The sequence below is a fragment of the Argiope bruennichi genome, chromosome X2 (assembly GCF_947563725.1).
Source record: "Argiope bruennichi chromosome X2, qqArgBrue1.1, whole genome shotgun sequence".
Lineage (NCBI taxonomy): Eukaryota > Metazoa > Arthropoda > Arachnida > Araneae > Araneidae > Argiope > Argiope bruennichi.
This window is the reverse complement of record NC_079163.1, coordinates 93,876,921-93,898,126: the sequence shown is the minus strand read 5'-3', so window position 1 is coordinate 93,898,126 and position 21,206 is coordinate 93,876,921. Positions and strand designations below refer to the sequence as shown.

Genomic DNA, 21,206 nt, shown 5'->3' with positions numbered 1-21,206 from the left:
GCATTCTGCTTTGCTAGCTATATTTCAAAACGGAAATCAGAGTGGAAAGGTGTAGACTACAATTGATGAAGATTGTATTGAGGGGCCATAAGTATTCATATAAAATAAATTTTTTTATGAATCTGTCCAGCGATTGAGGCTGGCGAACTCTGTCGCAAGATTTCCCCTAAAGAAGGCATTAAGAAGATTTGTTTATTCGCTAACTCCTGAAAATGAATGGTGATGAAACGCAAGCGATCCTTGGTGACATATCTAAAGATCACGAGGTTTCATATGAAATAAACATTTTATAAACTGGTTCAGCGGTTGGGGTTGGCGAACTCTGCCGTAAGATTTCCTTATTAGGACTGTCTTACGAAATTTTTTTAGAATTCTCTCAAGAATGGAGGGTGGCGAAGACAATCAACCCTTGATGACATATCTAGATGTCATGAGTTTTGATATGAAACAAAAATTGACGTATTCGGACGAGCGATTGGATTTGAATGACTAGTTCAATAGTTTTCCTTATTATTTCAAATATATAGATGATATTGTCTTATTTGATATAACCTGTATCCTAAGAACAATTCACCTCTTTTGCATATTGTTATGTTGCTATATGCTGTAGTTATATCCCTCTGTACGAAATTTCGTTGCAATAATACAAATATTTTTCCAGTTGTCGCCGATTTTGTGTTTGTTTCTTCAATTTTAGACATCAGTGTATATTTTTCACTTAATTACTTAAAATCAGAAGAAAAAAAACATGCTTCGAAATTGTGAATAATATGTATATTTTATTTGCTTTTGACATTAATTTAAAGCATTACTTTTGCAATGCTCTGTATTACACATTCATTCATATTTAAAATGCTATAACTGAAGACAAAATCAAAAATATTACAAATTTTCATGAAATTGTTCTTTACATGAAAAATCATTTGAAGTTTACTCAATAACTTCGCAGTTAATCCCAAACACTGCCGTGAAATGTACCATTTGAATCTTAAAATTCGCTCATTTTTATTTCCCATTTCTTCTCCTTATCTTGGTATCTTAAAAATGTTAATAAGGTTATTTTGCTGTTTTCTGAACCCAAATAAAATCATATAAACCTGTGTGCTGTGAATGAATAATTTAAAATACTTCGTATGTTATACGATCATAGAATGAATTTAAATTAAAAGTAGTAACCGGTAATCGAAATTTTCCAAGGCCATTGCAAAACAATACTATCTCTATCTATATTCAGAATATTGATTAATATTTTATATGCAGAATACAACGATATAACAGGAAATAAAATCTATAAGAGTTAAAAACAATACACTCAACAAATTAACATAGGGAATAAGTTTTGAATCCAGTAAAAATGCATCTCTTCTACAGAGCTTTATATTCCTTTAAAGTTCTGCAGACATTTTTTTTTGAATTGTTGCTGATTCTTCAAATTATTAGTTAATTTAAATAGGTCTTGTGAAATTTGCTGGGAAGAGTCCCTTTTCACCCGTGGATTCTTTGATGCCCATTAACCATCCTTCCTCCTATGAAAGAAAAAAATGTTAGAATTAAAAAAAATGCGAAAGTAATAATTACTTATTTAAGAAATAGAAAATCCACATTATCTCGGGAAACAGCAGCAGTTATCAACAAAAACATGCATTTTTATTCTTTGTATTAGCAATATAATGAACTATTTTCAAGATTTTACTAGTAAAGTTACCGTGTCAGTTGCATTTAATGGTATTTTAAATCGAAAATTTAATCATGGTAGATCACAGCAAAAAGAAATAAATGCTGAAAAAAAGAATTTGCAATAATTGTTATGATAAAGTTAAAGTTGTTATCAGTCTTTCTTAAGCTAAACTGTTCATTAAAATCATTTGCTAAAATGCTGTTTCGCATTCATTGTTATTATTGAATACGCATTCATTGTTATTATTTATTCTTCATAACTTAATACTAGCTCGCGCCAATAGATAAATTTTAACTGCATTTAATTTTTCTCTATATTATGTATTCTTTCATAGATTTCAATTTTCTTTTCTTTATTTTGAAGAACTTTACTTGAGGTGAATATTGTAATTTAGTATATAATATGATATTTGCATTTGCGTCTTAATAATTGCATTCTCTAGAGAATGGTAATTCAAATTTGTGAATTAATTTCAGTTAAATATTTTAACGCCATAACAATATTTCGTTGAGCATATTTGTTTTTCAGAGAACTACATCAAGCATTACATCCTTAGAGGAATCATGAGAAAGTATAGTAATATTTAAGAAACACAAACTTTTTTAAAGCAACTCGGAAATTACTAAACAAAGTTAAAATGATACGAATCTTCCTTTAAAAGTTACTTCATAAAGCAAAACCTAATCTTATAAAGAACAATACATATTTCATAACCAGTTTTTAACCTGAAGATGGTGCTCACATTTTAATCAAGTGTTACTTTAAAGTACATCCGATTGGATGCAATGTAAAAAGTATCTGAAGTTTAATTTGGACCATGCTGATGAGATATTGCTGTTCCGTTAGATTTTGGAGATAATTAAAGCTCACCGTGAGGATGAACGACTGTAAAATAACCTCTACGTACGCGAAAGAATATTCATAGAAACATCTACAACCAAGAAATATGTTTTCTAATAGTATTTTATTAAGATTTATTTTATGTATTAAGATTATATTGTGTATGACACTGCAAATTTATTATTTTTCCCGAGATAAGTCTTTTTCAAAATTTTAGGGCTCTGGAGTGTAAAGCACTTATTAATGCACGGTTAAAAGAAATAAATTCTACTTGATGATATTAGGCGTAAAATAATCAACCAACAATAAAAAAGTGCTTCATGTTAAATATTCAACACTAAAATGTTAAAATGCAGCTGTCTACAAACATAAAATGTTCTAATAATGTTAAATGGATAGAGAAAGTAAGACTATTATAAACCACGTTTGTGGAACTGTTGAAGATCATGTTAAACTTTTAATGAATTTTTAATGATTAAACTGTATAAAAGTGGAATTGTAGATGAAGCTGAATGCATAAATCCCATCATCTCATAAATCACTGAGACGTTTTAGATTTTTCGTTCTATAATATCAAAGATGCATCGAAAGCACTTCAAAGTTAGCATTATTCCCCTCGAAGGACATTAAGTGGCAGCCATATTTGTTGAATGAGGGAGACCAGAGATGTTTCAGCGAGTGGAAGTGTCTGCGTTAGCGAATTGAGGACGCAGTGTTATCTGATCACGATATTCAATGTGGATGTACCAAAAGCTGTTTTTCAGGTCTACTCTGCAAATTTTGACTTTGATGGTAGCAAAAGAACGACGCAAATGACATTTTATTTGTTCCATCCCTTGATTCGACAACACAAATACTACAACATAATTAACTGAGAGGAAATAGATTCATTTGATGATTCATATTTCCAGTTGATGTGAGCTGATGAACGGATAGGTTTGGAACAAGACCCAAGAAACCATGGATCATTTTTTAGAAAGGAATACTGGGGATTCTAAAATGATATTAAGTATATTTATTAGCATGAAGAGTGACTTGTGAGTAAATTAAATAACTACATGACAAGAAGTCAATGTCTTCATATGCTTGCCCGTTTGCTGCATTGTGGATATTTCATGTACCTATAATAATGGGATATAATATCAAGATAACAAAACATCTTGCCACTGATCTCAAAATGGATGCGATTCTTTTTTTAAATTTTATTTTAGAAGAGAATCCTCCATAGTTTGTAAGAACATGATTAGGCCACATTGCATAACCAGGTTTAAGCCTCAGGTGTAAATCTGAGACATATTCAGTAGAATCATTTATGTACAAGATTCCTACCTCAGTTGTATTAGGTAAACCGAAAAAAGATTTGTCTATTCAACACTTACTTGCTCTTCGGGGTCATCGTATTCTACCACTCGAATGATGTCTCCAATTTCAAAGCACAATTCGTCGACATCTTCACCTGTGTATTTATAGGTGGCGCGAACCTAAAAATAGACATAAAATTTGGTGATGATAACATTAAATATTTCTGAGTTAGATTAAATCAAATTTTTATGCAATTGACTGGCCAGATGTGTGATAAAAACAGAAATATACATGATTAAAAATATATTTACTTAAAGTCAAATTACAACTCATTATACAGGAAAAGTTAAAGTGAAAATATGCATATCTACAAAGAATATGTATGTGTATGTGCAAAAGTACGTCAAACAAAATTAAAACTCATTCTAAGAGCAGGATGCAAATTCTCAACCGAAATCATGCCTCATTCTTTATTCAACTTAAACTTATATTTTAAAAATTAAAGTTGATGCTATTTATAGATCTTATTGAGATTATATTATTATTCGATTACAGTCATATTATTATACTATTATTCCATTACAGTCATATTATTATACTATTATTCCATTACAGTCATATTATTATATTATTATTCCAATACAGTTTATATTGAATTATGTTGAAGACAATATAAATCGATAATGTAAAAAATTGAAAATACTAAAATCATGCAGCATTATATACTGATTATAAGTTAATGTCAGACATGAGAAACTAGTGAGAGTGTTCTGTCTCACGAAAGTCAATAATAACTTAATATACAGCTATAAATAAAATATAGGCCAGACGATGGAAAAAAGCTGTTAATTGTAAGGTTCTTTATAGTATTTCTTTTAATTCTAAGAGAGAGTTTAGATGTATCAGCGAAATTTCTGTTACCCGGTATCCCTTCGGATTAAAAAAATATTGCTCAAAGATAACGCTTTAAATTTAAAATTAGACATAAATTTAGAAAGAAGAATATGACAACAAATTATTTCTTATGTTTTGTGATTGCAAGTAATGTGTATTTCCTAACTTTTGTTCTTAAAGTTTTGCTCATAATTAAAAACTCTGCTTGGACACAGCATATAAACTTACCCTGTATAAAACTCCAGCAGGTAAATCTGTCGTCGTTGCCCCGACAGGTATGTCATACAGCTCGTCAAGCTTGTTGGAATCTTTAGAGTCCAGAGTATCGTTCATCTAAATAGTGTGGCAAAAAATTCATATCAACAGAAAAATTGTAAAAATCATTGGCATTACATCCGTAAAAAAGATATAATAATAAAAGTTTTGTAATGCTGAGAATATATATAATTTGTATAAATGGGCTTTATGAGCACTAGAAATCTTCTTGCAAGGTCAGGAAGCTATAGTTATATGTCTGTAAATAAATATAATTTCTGCTGCTCATAAAATACGTATATTTATATACATTTTATTAGCAACAAAAATTATAATTGATACAAAATTCATTTTTTTATTGGGAGAATTGTTAAGATTGCTATTGAACGAAGCAAAATATTAAGACGATTCATCTGTTTCATGCTTTTAAAATTTCTCATAGTCGCATTATCATTGTTTTTTAGATTTTATTATCACTATTCTGGTTAATTTCATTATGCTCATTGTCCTCCTCATGTTACAGAATTATTCCCTTGAATATTTTAAAGGACTTTTATACTGTGTGCAGTGATTTAAATTAATAATTCCACGTAAATTTATAATTTCAAATTTCCCCTTCTCAGAATATTTACTTCTAGAAAAAAAAAGAGAGTGCCTTTTAAATCAATCTGCAATGTTTTACGATCTTTAGTAATGAATTCATTTTGTTACGAATTTTAGAAAAACTTACACCTTTGCTTGTGATATATATATATATATATATATATATATATATATATATATATATATATATATATATATATATATATAAAATATAAATAGCTTTAGGAATATGGCTTAACAGAGACACATTGTAAAAAAAGGATATAGGTAACAGAAGGTAAGAAACGAATACTGACTTCCACTGGCTCATAGTCTTTTTCACTTTTAAGTGGCATTCTCAGTTGGTCCATGTTTGAACTGTCAGCATTCATGGCATTTGTTTGTGATACTGTAAGATTTATCTCCCTCATTTTATGCTCTAAAGACAAAAAGATTATAAAAGTATTATTTTCTTCATTCAAAATATATTCCGTCATGAGTACATTCAATACATGTCAACAATTTCTTTATAAACAATATTTCAAAAAATTCATAATTTTGCAATTTGCATGCAAAATACTTTTGAAATAAAAACTGTTTTCAGAGTCTGAAATCAAGTTCTATCTGTCCTAAGAACAAAAAGGAACATTTTTTCTCCATTGCAGATATTTTGCATATTTCTGTTATTTGTTTGCTAAGAATATGCTTTTTTTTACTTAACGCAACAAAACACCATGATTTATTGGAATAACACCTACCTGTTCTCGGTAATGTATTTGATGAAAGGATTTCACCATTGGAAACTCTTGACTTTTTGAATTCAATTTCCTCATAAGGTCTTGTATCTCCTTCACTATAGAAAAATATTTTTTAAAAAAATAAGTCTGTTTGAATAATCCAGTTGCACTTCTTAATATCTAACAGAATAATAATATCGTATGTTTTTCATCATTTATTCTGAACAAAACAAAATACAAGAAATAAATTTTTTTCTTCTATAAGTTCGAATATCTCAAGAAGTTAATTTATTATGAAGTTACGTGTTTTAGGTTTATATGCCATTTTGTAATCAAAAATGATTATTTTAACAACAGTCGTTTAAAATAATTATATAAAATCATTTGTCATTTAAAATTGACAATTTCTTTGAAAGTTGTTGATGAATACTGGAAAAGAACCATCACATGATTGTCATAATTAATGTGCAAAGTATCCAGCATAATTGTGTCTGATTTCTAAATAGTTAAGATAGACAAACACTTCTAATTGGAAAAAGGACTTAAAAAGCATAAACTATTATATTTTGTTTTATTTAACAAATAACGGATAAAATTATTACGAAAATTAGACTTTTTATATAGTCCTCTGTTTGTATTAATCATATTTCGTAAAATATTTCTTTATAGAATCGAGTTTTAAAACTAGTTATTACAATTCTGGATGATTTTAGGCCATGTCTCTACTAAAGTCATGTAATCAACGGGCTTTATTTCCTCGAAGCAAATTATCTCCCTCTGATTCATTTAAATCAGATGAATTTTAAACAAAATCCAACTGATTTTTTTTATGTATAAAAATTCAGATTTCATTATTTTTCAACAGTATATTCATTAGCAAAAACAATGCGAAATATAATTTTTTTCGTCATTTAAAGCACTTTTCCGATGTGAAGACTCTCTAAAGCGGTTTTGAAATTAGCTACTGAATCACAATTAGTGTAAATACCTTGTATAATAATATATTAAATATAATGTTATTTATAGCCTTTATAAGGGTTTACAGATTTGATTCTACTTCTAATTTGCAAAAATATTTTTATATAACTATATGTGGTTAAATAATAGAAATGAACTGTGCATATTCTTCAATAGTTTGTTTTTTAATTCATAACAAAATATCTTACTGTAAATATATATATATATATATATATATATATATATATATATATATATATATATATATATATATATATATATATATATATATATATATAGCATTTCATACCATATTCATTTATTGAAGATATAAAATGAAGAGCATATATTATTCATTTCTTTAATCATACTTACGATATAATATTTAAGACGTGAATCTTGGAAAAGTTATGATGTTTAAAAATCAATTATTTTTACTAATTAAACTAATTTTAAACTAAACGTATGAGAATTCTGGTCTTTAAATTACCGCAAGGCAAAAATAGTTTAATGTGATTAAAATCAAAACTGTATCTTCATATATATTTGAAATTACAAAGTAATCAAACAACACTAAGCAGGAATCAAAATAGCTTATTAATTATAAATTTGCTAAAAAATAATAATTAAAAACTCACTTTTTCAGGATAAGAGGGGATCCAGGTTTCCTTGTTCTGTATTTTCCTTTCTGATTTTCCAAAGCAAGATTTTCAACAAGCTCAGTCAATTGGTTGTATATTTTGGCATTTTCATGGTGAAATTGATTTTCGGAAGTAAACATTGTCTGTAGATTGGTGACCAGGAATGATATCCGACTGGCAAAATATTTCAAAATGTAGAAATTTGCTATTTGAATCAACTTGATAGAATTTACTTAACTATTCTATTTAAATGAATTATATTTATCTCATATTTTGTAAAATAACGAACTTCAAGATAGAGCAAAACTAGTATTTTTTTCTATCTTTATTTTATCCCACTGAATGTCGGACAATATAGAATATTCAGTGCTGATATTTACGAAACACCTATTATATGTTAAGAAAGATTTGATTAACAGATACCACTTGAAGATGAAAAAGTTCGTTATATTGGCTATATTGTAATATGGATCCATTTTGCAAAGGACGCTGAGAGAAATCTCGTGCGTGATGTTTGCACTTCATTCATCATAGTAATCCTGGCTATATAATTATTACATGTATTTGTCTTAATCTATTTCCAGGGAAGCACTTCAGATCAATGGAAGAAAAATTACTATGTAAATAAGTAGATTCTCGCTTCCTTAGAGGATACATAAATAATAGAATCACTTGTTTAAAGGACATTTCACTTTGCAAAGTCATCTGAGAATTCAACGCATGGTTACTCATAGGGGGGGAGGGCTCTTATGTTTCAGTTACAGAGCCTGAAATTACTGTTCGCACTGGAAGGGTCATTCAGTTCACCCCGGATGCTTAAACAAGACTGGATAATTTCGTAATGGTACTGCAATGACTTGTGTCTATTTATCTATTTTATTTTATCTTTGTCTTCCATTCTGATGCTCAACCAACCTGATAGTTTTTGAAGATAATCATAAAACGATTTCAGATATTAATTTTTTTCCTTTTTGAAATCAAACTGTGTTTTCAAGACATATTAAAATGATGATAACAATCAAATTAAACTAACAATATTTTCCCATAAACTTCCTGCAATAGATATTTTCTTAAAATAATTTGCTCACTTTAAATTTAGAAAGTTTCTTTTTTCCTTTATTATTTGGCTATTACGTATATTTTAGAAATGCAATTCTATTGGAAACCCCTTGAATCTTAGGACTGCATATGTTTCTCCCTCCCAGTCCTTTCTTTGTATATTATATATATATATATATATATATATATATATATATATATATATATATATATATATATATATATATATATATATATAATTCTTAATTAATTTCTCTTAAAGACATTAAAATCTGGTTTTAATCTGGAAATTTTTGCCAAAACATTTTAATGAAAGCCCACGAGGAAAATGGCTTCGGGTTTTCCTTTATAAATGAAATAAAAAGAATAAAATGGATTTTGAAGCAACAGCTCTTTAATTTTTTTAATTCAAGATGTGTAGGATATTTTTTGAATAGATTCTTCTTAGTGAAAAAATCTTATTATTAAATATGTATAGACTAGTTTAGTTAAAAATTTATAAACTGTCACTTTTAATTTTTTAAAGTTACAAATTTAAAATCAAACCCATTTGCTAAAATAACAGTTCCAATACTTTTTAGGAAGAAGACTTAAATTGAAGTACCACCTTTTTTGCATATTCCATTTTTTAATATAGAATTAACAAAATTTACCTGTCATATAAAGCTGGTAATTCATCATGGAGTTCATTGTTGATAACTTCATACAACTTGCGCGCTTCATCTAATCTCTCTTTTGCCTAAAATAAAATAACTACGATTGTAATATTTCATTTTTTTGATTTTGTATTCTTTCTAATTCATGTAAAAACATATGTATTCAAATTTTTCTTTATAGTATTCCAAATACAATAATGGTAGAGTGCTCCAGCAAGAACTATGTTTATGCAAGGCATAAATTTTGTGATAGTTATTTCAGAGGATAAATGAAAGACAAATTTTAATGCTTGGCCATTGTAAAGCGATAGATTTTATTTTTCTTGATTAGAATGCCTTATAGATATATTATTTTTAGATGTATTATTTTTAATGCTGTTTTCAACCATACTGAGTAACATAGGAAACATACAAATTTAAAGAAGTTGGAAATAGAAATAAAATTCTTATAAAAATTTAAAGAAACGAATAGAATTTCAAAAATATTTCAAGAGTCCTTCTTACATACGTTTATTGTACCTATGCTTAAAACTTAAATCACGAATAGAAAACTTGAAATATCCGTGAAACATGCAAGAAGTATCAATCTGAAATTAAACGTATTACCCAGATGATATCATTCAATAATATACGATTTAAATTTGCATTTATATAAAGAAGAAAGTTGTCTGGAAAATTGAGAAATAAAAAAATAAAAAAGCAGATTGAACGAATGTATTAAAACTTAGTTGATTTTCTTTTTATCGCAATGTGGTATTCAATAAAATAAACATTAGGTACTTTCAATGGAAAATTTTCATATCATTTTAAATAAACTACTTTCAAGTTGCTTACCTCAGCAACTTAAGAGAAAGAAAAAAATACTTGCAATCTTTGTCTTTGTCTTTACGTGTAGATATAAAGGCAGTAAAAGAAATTTATGTCTTGAGACATAGTCGATTGGTTCTTACAAGTAATACATTTACTTTTAATATTGTTATGCTTTAATCGAAATGTATTTATTCTTAATTCAGACTTACTGGTTCCTCAAAACAACTTTACTTCTAGTTGGTGATGGTGGGATACTACAATGATGGAATATCCATTGAAGATATGAATTTAATATAAGCACTTCCCATTACTTTTATACATGCTAAGGAAACACTATTCCACAAAGATGCCTTTTTTTAAAACTTCGCAACCAAATCCTGATACAAACGATCCTATTTTCTGATATTAAATAATTTCATATTCGATTTTAAGTTACATTGTTTCTAAAACTTGAAGAGCAGTAATTTTTAAGATAATTAATTATCAGACAATAATTTAGCTAAGTATCTTGTAGTTGATTAGTCACATCGTTTCTTTAAAATGTGGGTTTATCCAAATACTAAATAAGAAATTTTTTAAGCTCTATTTTTGCTTATTATTCCATTATATTAAACCGGTAAGTAAGTTTTGACATAATAAGTAAAAATTTATATTCATCTTTCCTAAGAATCGGCTGATAAAAACCAAATAAATATGTTTCCTTTCCAAGCACATATATTTTCCCGCTTGAATTGCAATTACTCCCTGAAACGTTTTCTCCCACCCCATTCTTCGAACACTTATTTCAGTGTGTTCAGTGACTACGTTTCAGCTATTCTGAACTTGAAAAAAAGTGACTAGCATTGCAAGGAAAATTTATGAAATGTCACTGAACTCGTCGTATTGCATATGAATGAGGGACAAAGTGCATGCTTTCCACTCCTGCTTAATGCTTCACACGCACAAGAACCAGAAAATCACTTTTAGAAAAAAACATTCCTCTGCAATCTATTGATAACGAACGAAAAAGAAATTACATGCTGTCAATTTTTATGTTTCGAGTAAGAAAACATTAAAAGCTTTCAAAACTGCCGCCAATGTTTCACTGCGAAAGTTTTTTTTTTTTTTTATAACCTGCTTTTTAAAGAACTTCTATTAATTTACTTACTGCTTAGTGTAAAAGAAGTAATACAGAATTTGTCCATTTAAACTTTTGTGAAAATGGGACTGCAGAAGTAAATAAGTCAATGATTTGTAGATCTTTATCTATGAATGAATTTATGGATATAATGGTATGTGCAATAGAAAGAAAATAAGGTTTATTAAATTTTTTAATTTACTGGTTGAAAGTTTCGATGGTTTTCTTACCTTTCCAATTTTCATTTCTTCTCGTTTCCTGCTGGGTTGTTGAAGCGCCTGTAGGTTATGTCGACATTTATCATAATCCACCAGTTTTCTTCCTCGTTTTGCGATTTTGTTCTAAATTAATAAGAATTTTTTTTTCTTTAAAAGATGCCATAGCTTCAACAGTGACTTATATCAATTGGTTTAAACTGCGTATAGGTATAACCACACAATTTTGAAAAAAAAAAAAACACTAGTTAATTCAATTTTAATTTAATATTCGGTCTGAAAGAGACTTTTAAAAAATTTAAATACCCTGACTGAATCCATTTGTTAAATTTTAGAAAGAGTTTTTGATACCAAAATTTTCATTCAGAAACTTTAATTTACCCTAACAAAATTCTTTTTTTAAAGAAAACAAAAACGAATTCTGTGCGTTTTTATTTGTATAATGAATTCAAGGAATTTTTAAGAATAATTTTAAGTAGTCATTTACAGATGATTTCTTCGATTCTGAGAACTTTTATCTCTGCAACATACTCGTACATACAAAGTGTCAGTAATACACAATCATATATTTTGAAATAATTGTTATTCCTCTGCGGAATAGAATGAAATTACCTATATTGAAATTAAGCATGAACTTAACACAGTAACCTTACAAATACTTAATATTTTAACCCACTAATTGAAATATCTATCTTAAGATTTAAAAAATTTCAAGAAACTGGCATTAATTAGTCACATATTAAAATAATTTCAAGACTTTTAAAGGTAATAGAACAAATATGTTCGGGTTATTTGTTCAATCATTGTAAGATAGAAATAGAAATATTGCAATCATATTTTCATGCACTTTTCCGAATTCCGTGTTACAATATTTGTTAACAGTAAGAAGAAAAAATAAATAAATAAAATGAAATAATAAATAAAAATAACGTTTAAATTCATTATGAGTTTGAAGTCACATACGTTCACAAACGTACCATATAATTAAAAACTGAAATTTCTCACCCTTATCTCTGGAAATTGACTGAGGTATGTGGCTATTGGAACTCCTACTTGGTCATTGAGTTTATGGCAAAAATCGTCCCACACCATTTCAAGAACCTAAATCGAGAATTGAAGGATGAATCTGTAACTGGAATAACTCTAAGTTATATTTAGAATAATGCAGATAATATATGTCGAAAAAAATGTACCTGAGTTTTTACAGGAAGTTGTTCACACCCGGCCCAGTTCTGTTCGTACATTTCGGTCAGTGTATCCATCAAGCTCTTACTGGCGGCCTGCATAGCTGTAAGATATCAATTACGTTGAATTTTATATAGATTAATTATATACAGAACAAATAAAAGTTCTTAAATACTACTGAGGATTATTTTTAAATGCTTGATGAGTCTGTTTTGAAATAGTAAAAATTATTCCTTCTTTTCAATAAAGTAACTGAATATTCAGTTTTTTGAAGTTTTATTTATTATTAGTTATTTATTCATTTATTATTATTATTATTTCCACCGATTCATGTCAAGCTATAAGTTCTTAAGAAAGGCTTGGTCAATGTGGAAAAGAAAGTTTGTTATTTGCTTTAGAAAGGCCAGCTCATCTATCAGACTGAACTTAAAATAGTTTTTCCAAATGCGAAAGATTATCCATAATTTGCGCTTCTCATATTGAAATATTTACTTTGCGTTACTACTCAAATTCCTTTATAAACTTTATCTGTAAATTCTAAATTGAGCTCAAAATATTTTTTAAGTTTCTCATAATAGATAACCGGAAAATATATAAATGCCTAAAATGGCTTTATTAGCTTTCTTTTAAATAATAGATATTATGTAATGAAATTCATTGGGAGTAAATTAAGAAATTAAATTCAAAAGTATTGAAGTAAGAAAAACATAAAATTAATAAATAATTATTAATAAATTGTAAATTTAAAAGTATTGACAAATTTTAATTATAAGGCTAGAAGATGGCACGCACACAAACTTACAAATTGCTCTCGTTACATTACATACATACTCATATAAATACATTTTCCCTCGTAATTACTCAGTATAGTTCCTAATTTATTGTAGTTCTGTTCAGAAACTGCCATTCAGAATCGCAAAAATTTTCGTAATGCATATTAAAAAGCTGCGGTTTCGATTGTTACAGGATCATATTTTGATATTATTGTGGTATTATTGTATCCAAATATATTGTGATTCCAAAGATGCGTATAGTAGAAAAAATTGCTTTAAATAACTTCGTTTAGAAAAATACAATTCTTTTTTTCCGACCAGATACTTAAATGGTTAATGTGTAATTGACCTAAAGAATTTCGCGCGAATTTTTGACTCTGCAAACAATATGGATTTTATTTGAGTATGAAAATTATTCATGAGGCAGTAATATTCTCTCTTCTTCTAAAATTTTTTTTATCAAATCTTCTTTTAATATAAGAAAATATGAAGATTCTGAGGTAAAATTACGCGTTGCGATAAGTTTTGTATTAATAGAAAGCATCATTTTTGCAATTTTGTCATTTGTGTAAAATGATTCTTGGATGACTTCAAATAGCTTTATTTAGAAAAACAGGATTATCTTACAATAATTCATATGCTTTTCAAACATTGAAACGTTATGGAATATCTAAACATATAAGTTACCTAGATAGTTTCTTTTACTTTCCCCTAAAATTAACCAACTGCTTTTTGCCCTTTGGATTCGTGCGTACACTAGTAGGTCCATGCATTGGTTGCAAAACAAAATTTATGCACAAATAAAAATCACTAGAATACGCTAAAGCATTACAAGCTATGGTGTAAAAATATCTTGTGCGTCTCTTTATATTCTCGGTGATCAGCATTCACGATACTCGTACTGTCGCGCACCCACTTCCTGAGGTTTTTTTCTTTTTTGTCCTGTATTGTGAGTTTATTTGCTTGAAAGAATGCACCTCAGATGTATTGTAAGTTTATTTGCTTGAAAGAATGCACCTCAGATATATTGTAAGTTTATTTGCTTGAAAGAATTGCACCTCAGATATTCTTATTTGCTGGGTTTTTGTCATAAAAATCCGATACATTCCTTCAGTAATGATCGCAACTGGATTGCATAAGAATGTTTTATCTACCATTTTTGTGAAATATCAAATTTGTTTTACATACAAATGAAATATACTCACTTTTAGAAACACACAGTTTATTTTTATAAAGATTACTTTGTTTTAAATTCTATGAAAAATGAAAATAATGTTACCTCTTGCGCAGGAAACGTAGTTTTTGAATTCCTTGCTTAATCTTTGTGCAGACGCCTATAAAAAGAATAAAAACACATTTTGTGAAAAACGCATGAATAATATTTGCTGTTATTCCCTTCAATGTATTAAGTTAACATTATTTAAACACCACTTTTATTTCTTTCCTATGTTTCGAGCTTGAAAAGTTTTACAAATCCCGTGCTTTGTCTGTAAACAAGGACTTGGAAGATCTTTCGTCACTGATCTGTGAAGAATATGATTTGTTTTATATGCATAAAATTCAAGAACTGGGTTGTAGACAGATTTTTTGTCGTCTGTTCCATTTCAATGCTAAGTAAATTATTTTTCATTTTAGAGCCTATTATATTTTTTAAAGGCAAATTTTTACAATTTTATAAATTTAAATATCATGAGCCCACCCAAGTGATCTACTAAACGTTTGTGTAATCTAATGAAAAAAAGTTTAAAACATTTTATGTGGAAAATTTTTCAATAGTTTTTAAAAACTGACAACATGCTGCTTTATTAATATTTATTGACAAAAAAAGGACATTGTTTATTATATCTGTGCCATCTTAGTCTTCTTAAATAAGTCTTTATCACATATGTCCTGTTGATAAAGAAAAATCTAAAAATAATTTTCAAAATTTTATCTCTAAAGATAATATCACTGTTGTTCTTTTAAACAACTACTGATCTTCAGACCGAAAGTTTATCGTTGTTTCGAAATCTCGTTTTCTTTTAAAGTAACTTTGGAAGCTAAATTAAATTTAATAACCAATAGGGAAAAAAAGAATAAATTTCCCTTCCCATTTAGCGAGTCATAAGAATAGATATTGCGTTATTCAATATTTAACAAAATGGTAATAAAATTAGGACTAAAGAAGGAAAAGTACAATAGTGTCAGTGCAAAAGCAAATGCGGTTAAATTCTTCACATAAGTAAAATTTTTCAGAATTCAGTTACAAAAATTGTTCGAAATGTTTTTATTTTTTCCAGATGCAAACTCAATCTGGAAAACTCTTATTAAATTTGAAATAAAAAGATGTATTGACTTCAAAGATGTAAAAAGCAACTAAAATAATTCTGGCCTTAAATTAATTTTTTGCATAGCTGGTTTATTTTATAATTTATTTTTTTTTTGCTTCTTCTATGGAAACGGGCAGTCTAATATCTCAAGATTGCATCGGAAATACCGCTATTAATTCATTACCGGGATTTTTTTTTTCGTTTAAGGTATAAAAATGTTAACAGGAATTCATTCTGATAGTCACAGCTCTAATATTTTCTCTCGAATTTAAATTTGGGAAGAGAAGTACGAGATTGCAAACAGCGAAAAAGATGCTCTGAAATGAATTTATATGTAAATAATATTTTTTAGCAAATAATTTCTCTTTATTTGATAGTTTTAATAATGGCTTATAAAAACTTTCGAAAAAATTTAGGACAGTTTTTTGATAGTGATTTCTGAATAAAGGTTTATAAATTGCTGTGGTTTGTAATTTTATCATTTGGTAGTGACTAATCTCCTCTATTGAATTTAAAGCAACAACAGAAACGGTATATGGTTACAGAATAAATTACCACACCAACAATTAGGTAGTAGAATTATCACACCATTAATTATTATAAATAATTAAGAAGGTATTAGAAATTATCACAGCATTAATATAATTACATTTAAATCAGAACAGATTCACCCTATTCGCCAACTACAAAAACTTATAGTGAAAAATCACGTCTTAAATTTGTAACTACCACAACAGTAATGATGCTTGGAATGCGAATTAGATAAAAACTGCTAAATGGATTTACTTAAAGGAATTATTGTCAAAAAGAAAGGAACTCCAAAAGCTCGATAAAGAGCGTTGAATTTTCAAGAAAAGACACATTTCTCGATAGATCTTATCAATCAACAGAAAATAAAATAAAAAATAATCCGCTTTTTCTTTATAGTTATTTAACCTGAAATATTTTTTTGTGCTGCTTATTTTTAAATCGAGGTATAGGGGGTTATATTTGTTTCCGAAGCGAATATATTAAGAGCAATTAAACTAACATGTGCCATCACAAAGAATAAATGAATAAAATTATTCTTATAAAATGGCAATTTAAAGTTTTTTCTTCACATAATTTTACTAATTTTAACTATCACAGTTTAATAACACAAGCTCGAAACCATTTGATAAAGAAAGATACAACTCTGTATCCATTTCGGTTAAAAAAACTCGTGAGACCAGGTTATGTGCAAAACGGTGAGATCAGACTTTTGTATCAGTAGTGCAAAAATTTGGAATCTATAGACATTTCTGCACATGCAGTAGTTACCATCAAAGTTATTGGATATATATATTATATATATATATATATATATAAAGTTGTGTTTCGGCTTGTAGAGTAGAAGAAAATATAGATTTTCCCCTTTACAATTGTTGTTGATATTTTTGATATTATATTTTTCGGAAGAGAAAAAAGTATATAGAAGATGAACCAATCATTAATAACATTTTCTGAAACTTAAGAATCCACGAAGTTATTTCTATTCATGTATTCAAAACAATTTTCTCTTTAAAATTTGCTAAATCCTTTCCGGTTTTTCTAGTGCAAATGATTTTGATCTTCAAGCGACTATAATCAATTAATATCCTTTCGCATTTGAAATTTATTACCATCTAAATGAGAAAAAAAAACGTAACGCTAAAATTCCAAACACCATAATTACAGTAGCTTGACCTAGAAAATTCTGGAATATAAAAAAAGTAAACTAAAAGCACCGGTTTTCGCATCTAGAAAGTCGGAATCTTAATGAATTGTTACTATAATAATATTCAGGCTTCATCGTCATTAACTATCACCAATTAAATCGGCGAACTCCTTTCCCAGTTACTGAGATATGTATTTCAAGTGCAACTACGAAGTAAAAAAGCAACTTAGTAGAATGTTATCTAGAATGACAATCACGTAAATCGCATTTGGTCGCAGTGATCTAAGTTAATGGAGCATGTGAGTGCATAAGTTGTCAAAGTGTTCCAGGAAGTGGCCACTTTGTCACGTGCCTCCTGCTGGTTTTTTTGGGCTTCATTCATCTTTAGCAATTTTCTTTTTGACCAGGAGAGAGAGCGTGGCTATTTGCTTAAATATTTCCTTTCCTTTTTTTCCCTCATTGCTTTCAATGACTCGCAAAAAAAGTAAAGAATTTACCTTGAAGGCAGATTGATTTTCATTCCAAGGGACATTGAATACAAAGTTCTGAATGAATAATTTTTTTTTTTTTGTATTTCCTACGGAATAAAAGGATGAAAAAAGGTGCTTTTAATGCAATTGCAAGCATTTTACTCGAAGTATGCAAAAAGCATAACAAGAAGTATTAATACATATTCCATAAATTGTTGCCCAATCGTTCATATTTAAATATAATATCTTCTTTATACTTATTTAATAATGCAGAATAGTAATACTTGAAGGCTTGGGTAATTTAGAGCTTACGGGACCGTATCAAAAATTTGAATTTAAAAACTTGGTCTAAAAATAAACATATTAAGAGTGAATGGTAATTTTATAGTGAAAATGGCAGTGTAGATTTACTTTTTATTTGCTAAAGTTATATTAAATAATAACAGTTTTAACAAAAAATAATTTTTTAAAAATTAAGTGATAATATTAAAATGTTACTAATAAATTTAAAGATGATGACTTCAAAAAAAAATATTTAAAAAATATTGGAAGCCTTTGCGACACAACACTTGTACAATAAAACGTTAAAATGAACAGCATAATTCACAACTAACGTGCTTAAAGTTTTTTTTAAATAAATTTATTAATCACATTTTGATTGAATACATTATGCAGTGGTCAAGTTCTTGAATGAGTTAAAGATTTAAATATTATTATGATCACTGAGAACGTATTTAAACAGCGAAAATAATCCAAAAATCAAAATAAGTTCTTTAAATGTTTTCTTCTTCACTTCTAAATTAATCAAAATTTAAACCAAATTAAAGGGGATATTTCAATATTATATTAATATAAATTTCGCGGAGCCAGATAAGAATTCGCAATTCTGATGATTTCAAATTAAAACCGTTCGAATTAGTTCTACTATATTAAATTTTATTTATAATTTAAACATTTATTTTTAAAACATTTCTTCTTTAGTTATTTATTAGTAATTGAACATCTGGGTATTTATATTTAAAAAAAACTTTATTAATACAAATTTGTACTTGTATAACTATTAGAAAGGTCAGGTTTGGCTTTGTGATTTGCCAATATAGTGTGCAAGTTGCATTAATGCATAAAATTTAACTAAGACTCAATGCATTTGGTGTTGTAAAAATGTAAGATGACAGCCTTCTCATCATGATTCATAATATCAAATAACTTCCCAACAGTCCATTGTATAGGTTTAAATTGGTATATTAAGCTGTGAAAAATTCAAAAAGATTGGATAGAAGGAATTTATTATATAATTTAAATGTGCTCATTATCGATATTATCTTTTAGAATGCAAAGCTGTTAAACAAATAGAAAGAAAAGTTTACTAAACTTAAAATTTTTTGCAATTTATTGTTAATGATGAGTTTGCGAAGTGAAATTGAGGTCAAATTTTCAAAAGTTCATTTCTTTAAAATTCCATAATTCTTACAAAAAGGTGAATATGTAGAAATTTTATATATAGCAAAACCTGCCGTTATAAGTTCTTTTTACGCATAAAAGAATTAATTTATAAAAATGAATGCTAATATATAATGTTGGACAAAAATAATTTATAAAAAAGTATTTGAATTTAATGAAAAATGTTTTTAACATTAATGTTTTGTTCAGGCCAAAATTATTATACATTCCAGTTGCAATCAAATACCATAGGTAAACGAAATGACAAGTGAATAAATAGATACCATTTGGAATATTTGGATGCTCAAATCTGTTATACCGATTCCTTGTCATTTTAGAGTTGTGAATACAACTGGTTAGAATTAAACTGTGTATATTCAGTTAACTTTACTAAAAATATAACTAATTCAAATTGCTTGTCCAGTATTTTCGAACTCAATTATTTCTGTTAGTATGCTGAGAAGTTCCTATGAACTAGTTTCTTAATTTTACTACTGAGCAGTAATTCATATTTTTTGAAATTTTTATTTAACTCTAAAAAACATAATGCTTAACCAATTTCTTCCCCAAAGATTTTAATAAATAGGCCTCTAGATCTAGACTTAATAAACTTTTTGTTCTTCTGGATTTATTAATTATTTTATTTTAATCTATCGGTGCTATGTGTGTGTTGCATTCTGGAACGTAAACTAATACTTTTAATCAAATCATTTTACATTACATTTTATATTTATCATGAATATTTGTTTTATCCCAACTCATAATGTGCGATCATTTATCATTTATATTAACCACACACAATTCCTATTTATGTGGTTTCTGCAAAAACAAATTTCACAAAGAAATCTTCTATACAGATGTGACAATTCTGTAGTAATATTCTTTTAAAGATTTATATAACCACAGATCCCCATTTGCTTAATCTTATGTCATAACTTAAGTTTCTGATCTTTGTTTGCTATCATCTTCTTATTTTCGCATTATTCCATTTTCATTAGCTTAAATGTCTTTTAGCACTTTGATTTTAATAACCCTCTAGATGATATATTATTTGAGTCTTACATTTGTCATCAAAACATTTTTTGAGTAGATTTTTTTAATTTAATACATTTGATTTATTATTAAAAATGTATTAATTTCTGAATAATTATCCACTCTTCTCTCAGAATCTCTTTATCACCTAAAAATTAATAATTAGATGTACTTTTGTACAACAAGGTTTCTTTTATTTTAAGCTCTTGGTAATAGAATTAATCACTCATGCTAATAACTAATACATATAACGACCGTTAAATAATCGAAAGAATCTGACATAAAAAAATCTTTTGCCAAACTGCAAATTACCTCACATATGTATAATACGAAATAAGAGTATGATACACTCTTGATAAGTAATCAAAATTTTCTTTATTGAAGAGTGGAAATCTTCTTATCGATAGATAAAAATGAAAAAAAAATTAATATTTTAGCTGGCTTATGTTGAGAATGCTTTTATACAAAATCATGATTCTGTAAAATGGAAGATCTACATAATAAAAGTAGGCGTGCATCCTTGAAGTTCCAAACATTCTTACCAAATTTTTTTGTGCCGTAAAAAAACAAAAAGGCGTT

General features: G+C 27.7%; 1 protein-coding gene across 1 annotated transcript in view; it reads right to left on the bottom strand.

Annotated features, from left to right (window-relative positions):
* Window positions 1-759: 759 nt before the first annotated feature.
* LOC129960810 (amphiphysin-like) overlaps window positions 760-21,206 on the bottom strand; it is a 54,227-nt gene continuing 33,780 nt past the window's right edge. Inside the window, exons 3-13 of the mRNA XM_056074465.1 lie at window positions 14,981-15,035; window positions 12,937-13,031; window positions 12,749-12,844; window positions 11,759-11,869; window positions 9,599-9,684; window positions 7,884-8,060; window positions 6,310-6,404; window positions 5,869-5,990; window positions 4,943-5,047; window positions 3,898-3,999; window positions 760-1,526 (exon numbers count right to left, since the gene is read on the bottom strand). Coding sequence (XP_055930440.1) covers window positions 1,446-1,526; window positions 3,898-3,999; window positions 4,943-5,047; window positions 5,869-5,990; window positions 6,310-6,404; window positions 7,884-8,060; window positions 9,599-9,684; window positions 11,759-11,869; window positions 12,749-12,844; window positions 12,937-13,031; window positions 14,981-15,035 — 1,125 coding nt within the window. The 3' untranslated portion in view covers window positions 760-1,445. The remainder of the gene's footprint in view (window positions 1,527-3,897; window positions 4,000-4,942; window positions 5,048-5,868; window positions 5,991-6,309; window positions 6,405-7,883; window positions 8,061-9,598; window positions 9,685-11,758; window positions 11,870-12,748; window positions 12,845-12,936; window positions 13,032-14,980; window positions 15,036-21,206) is intronic.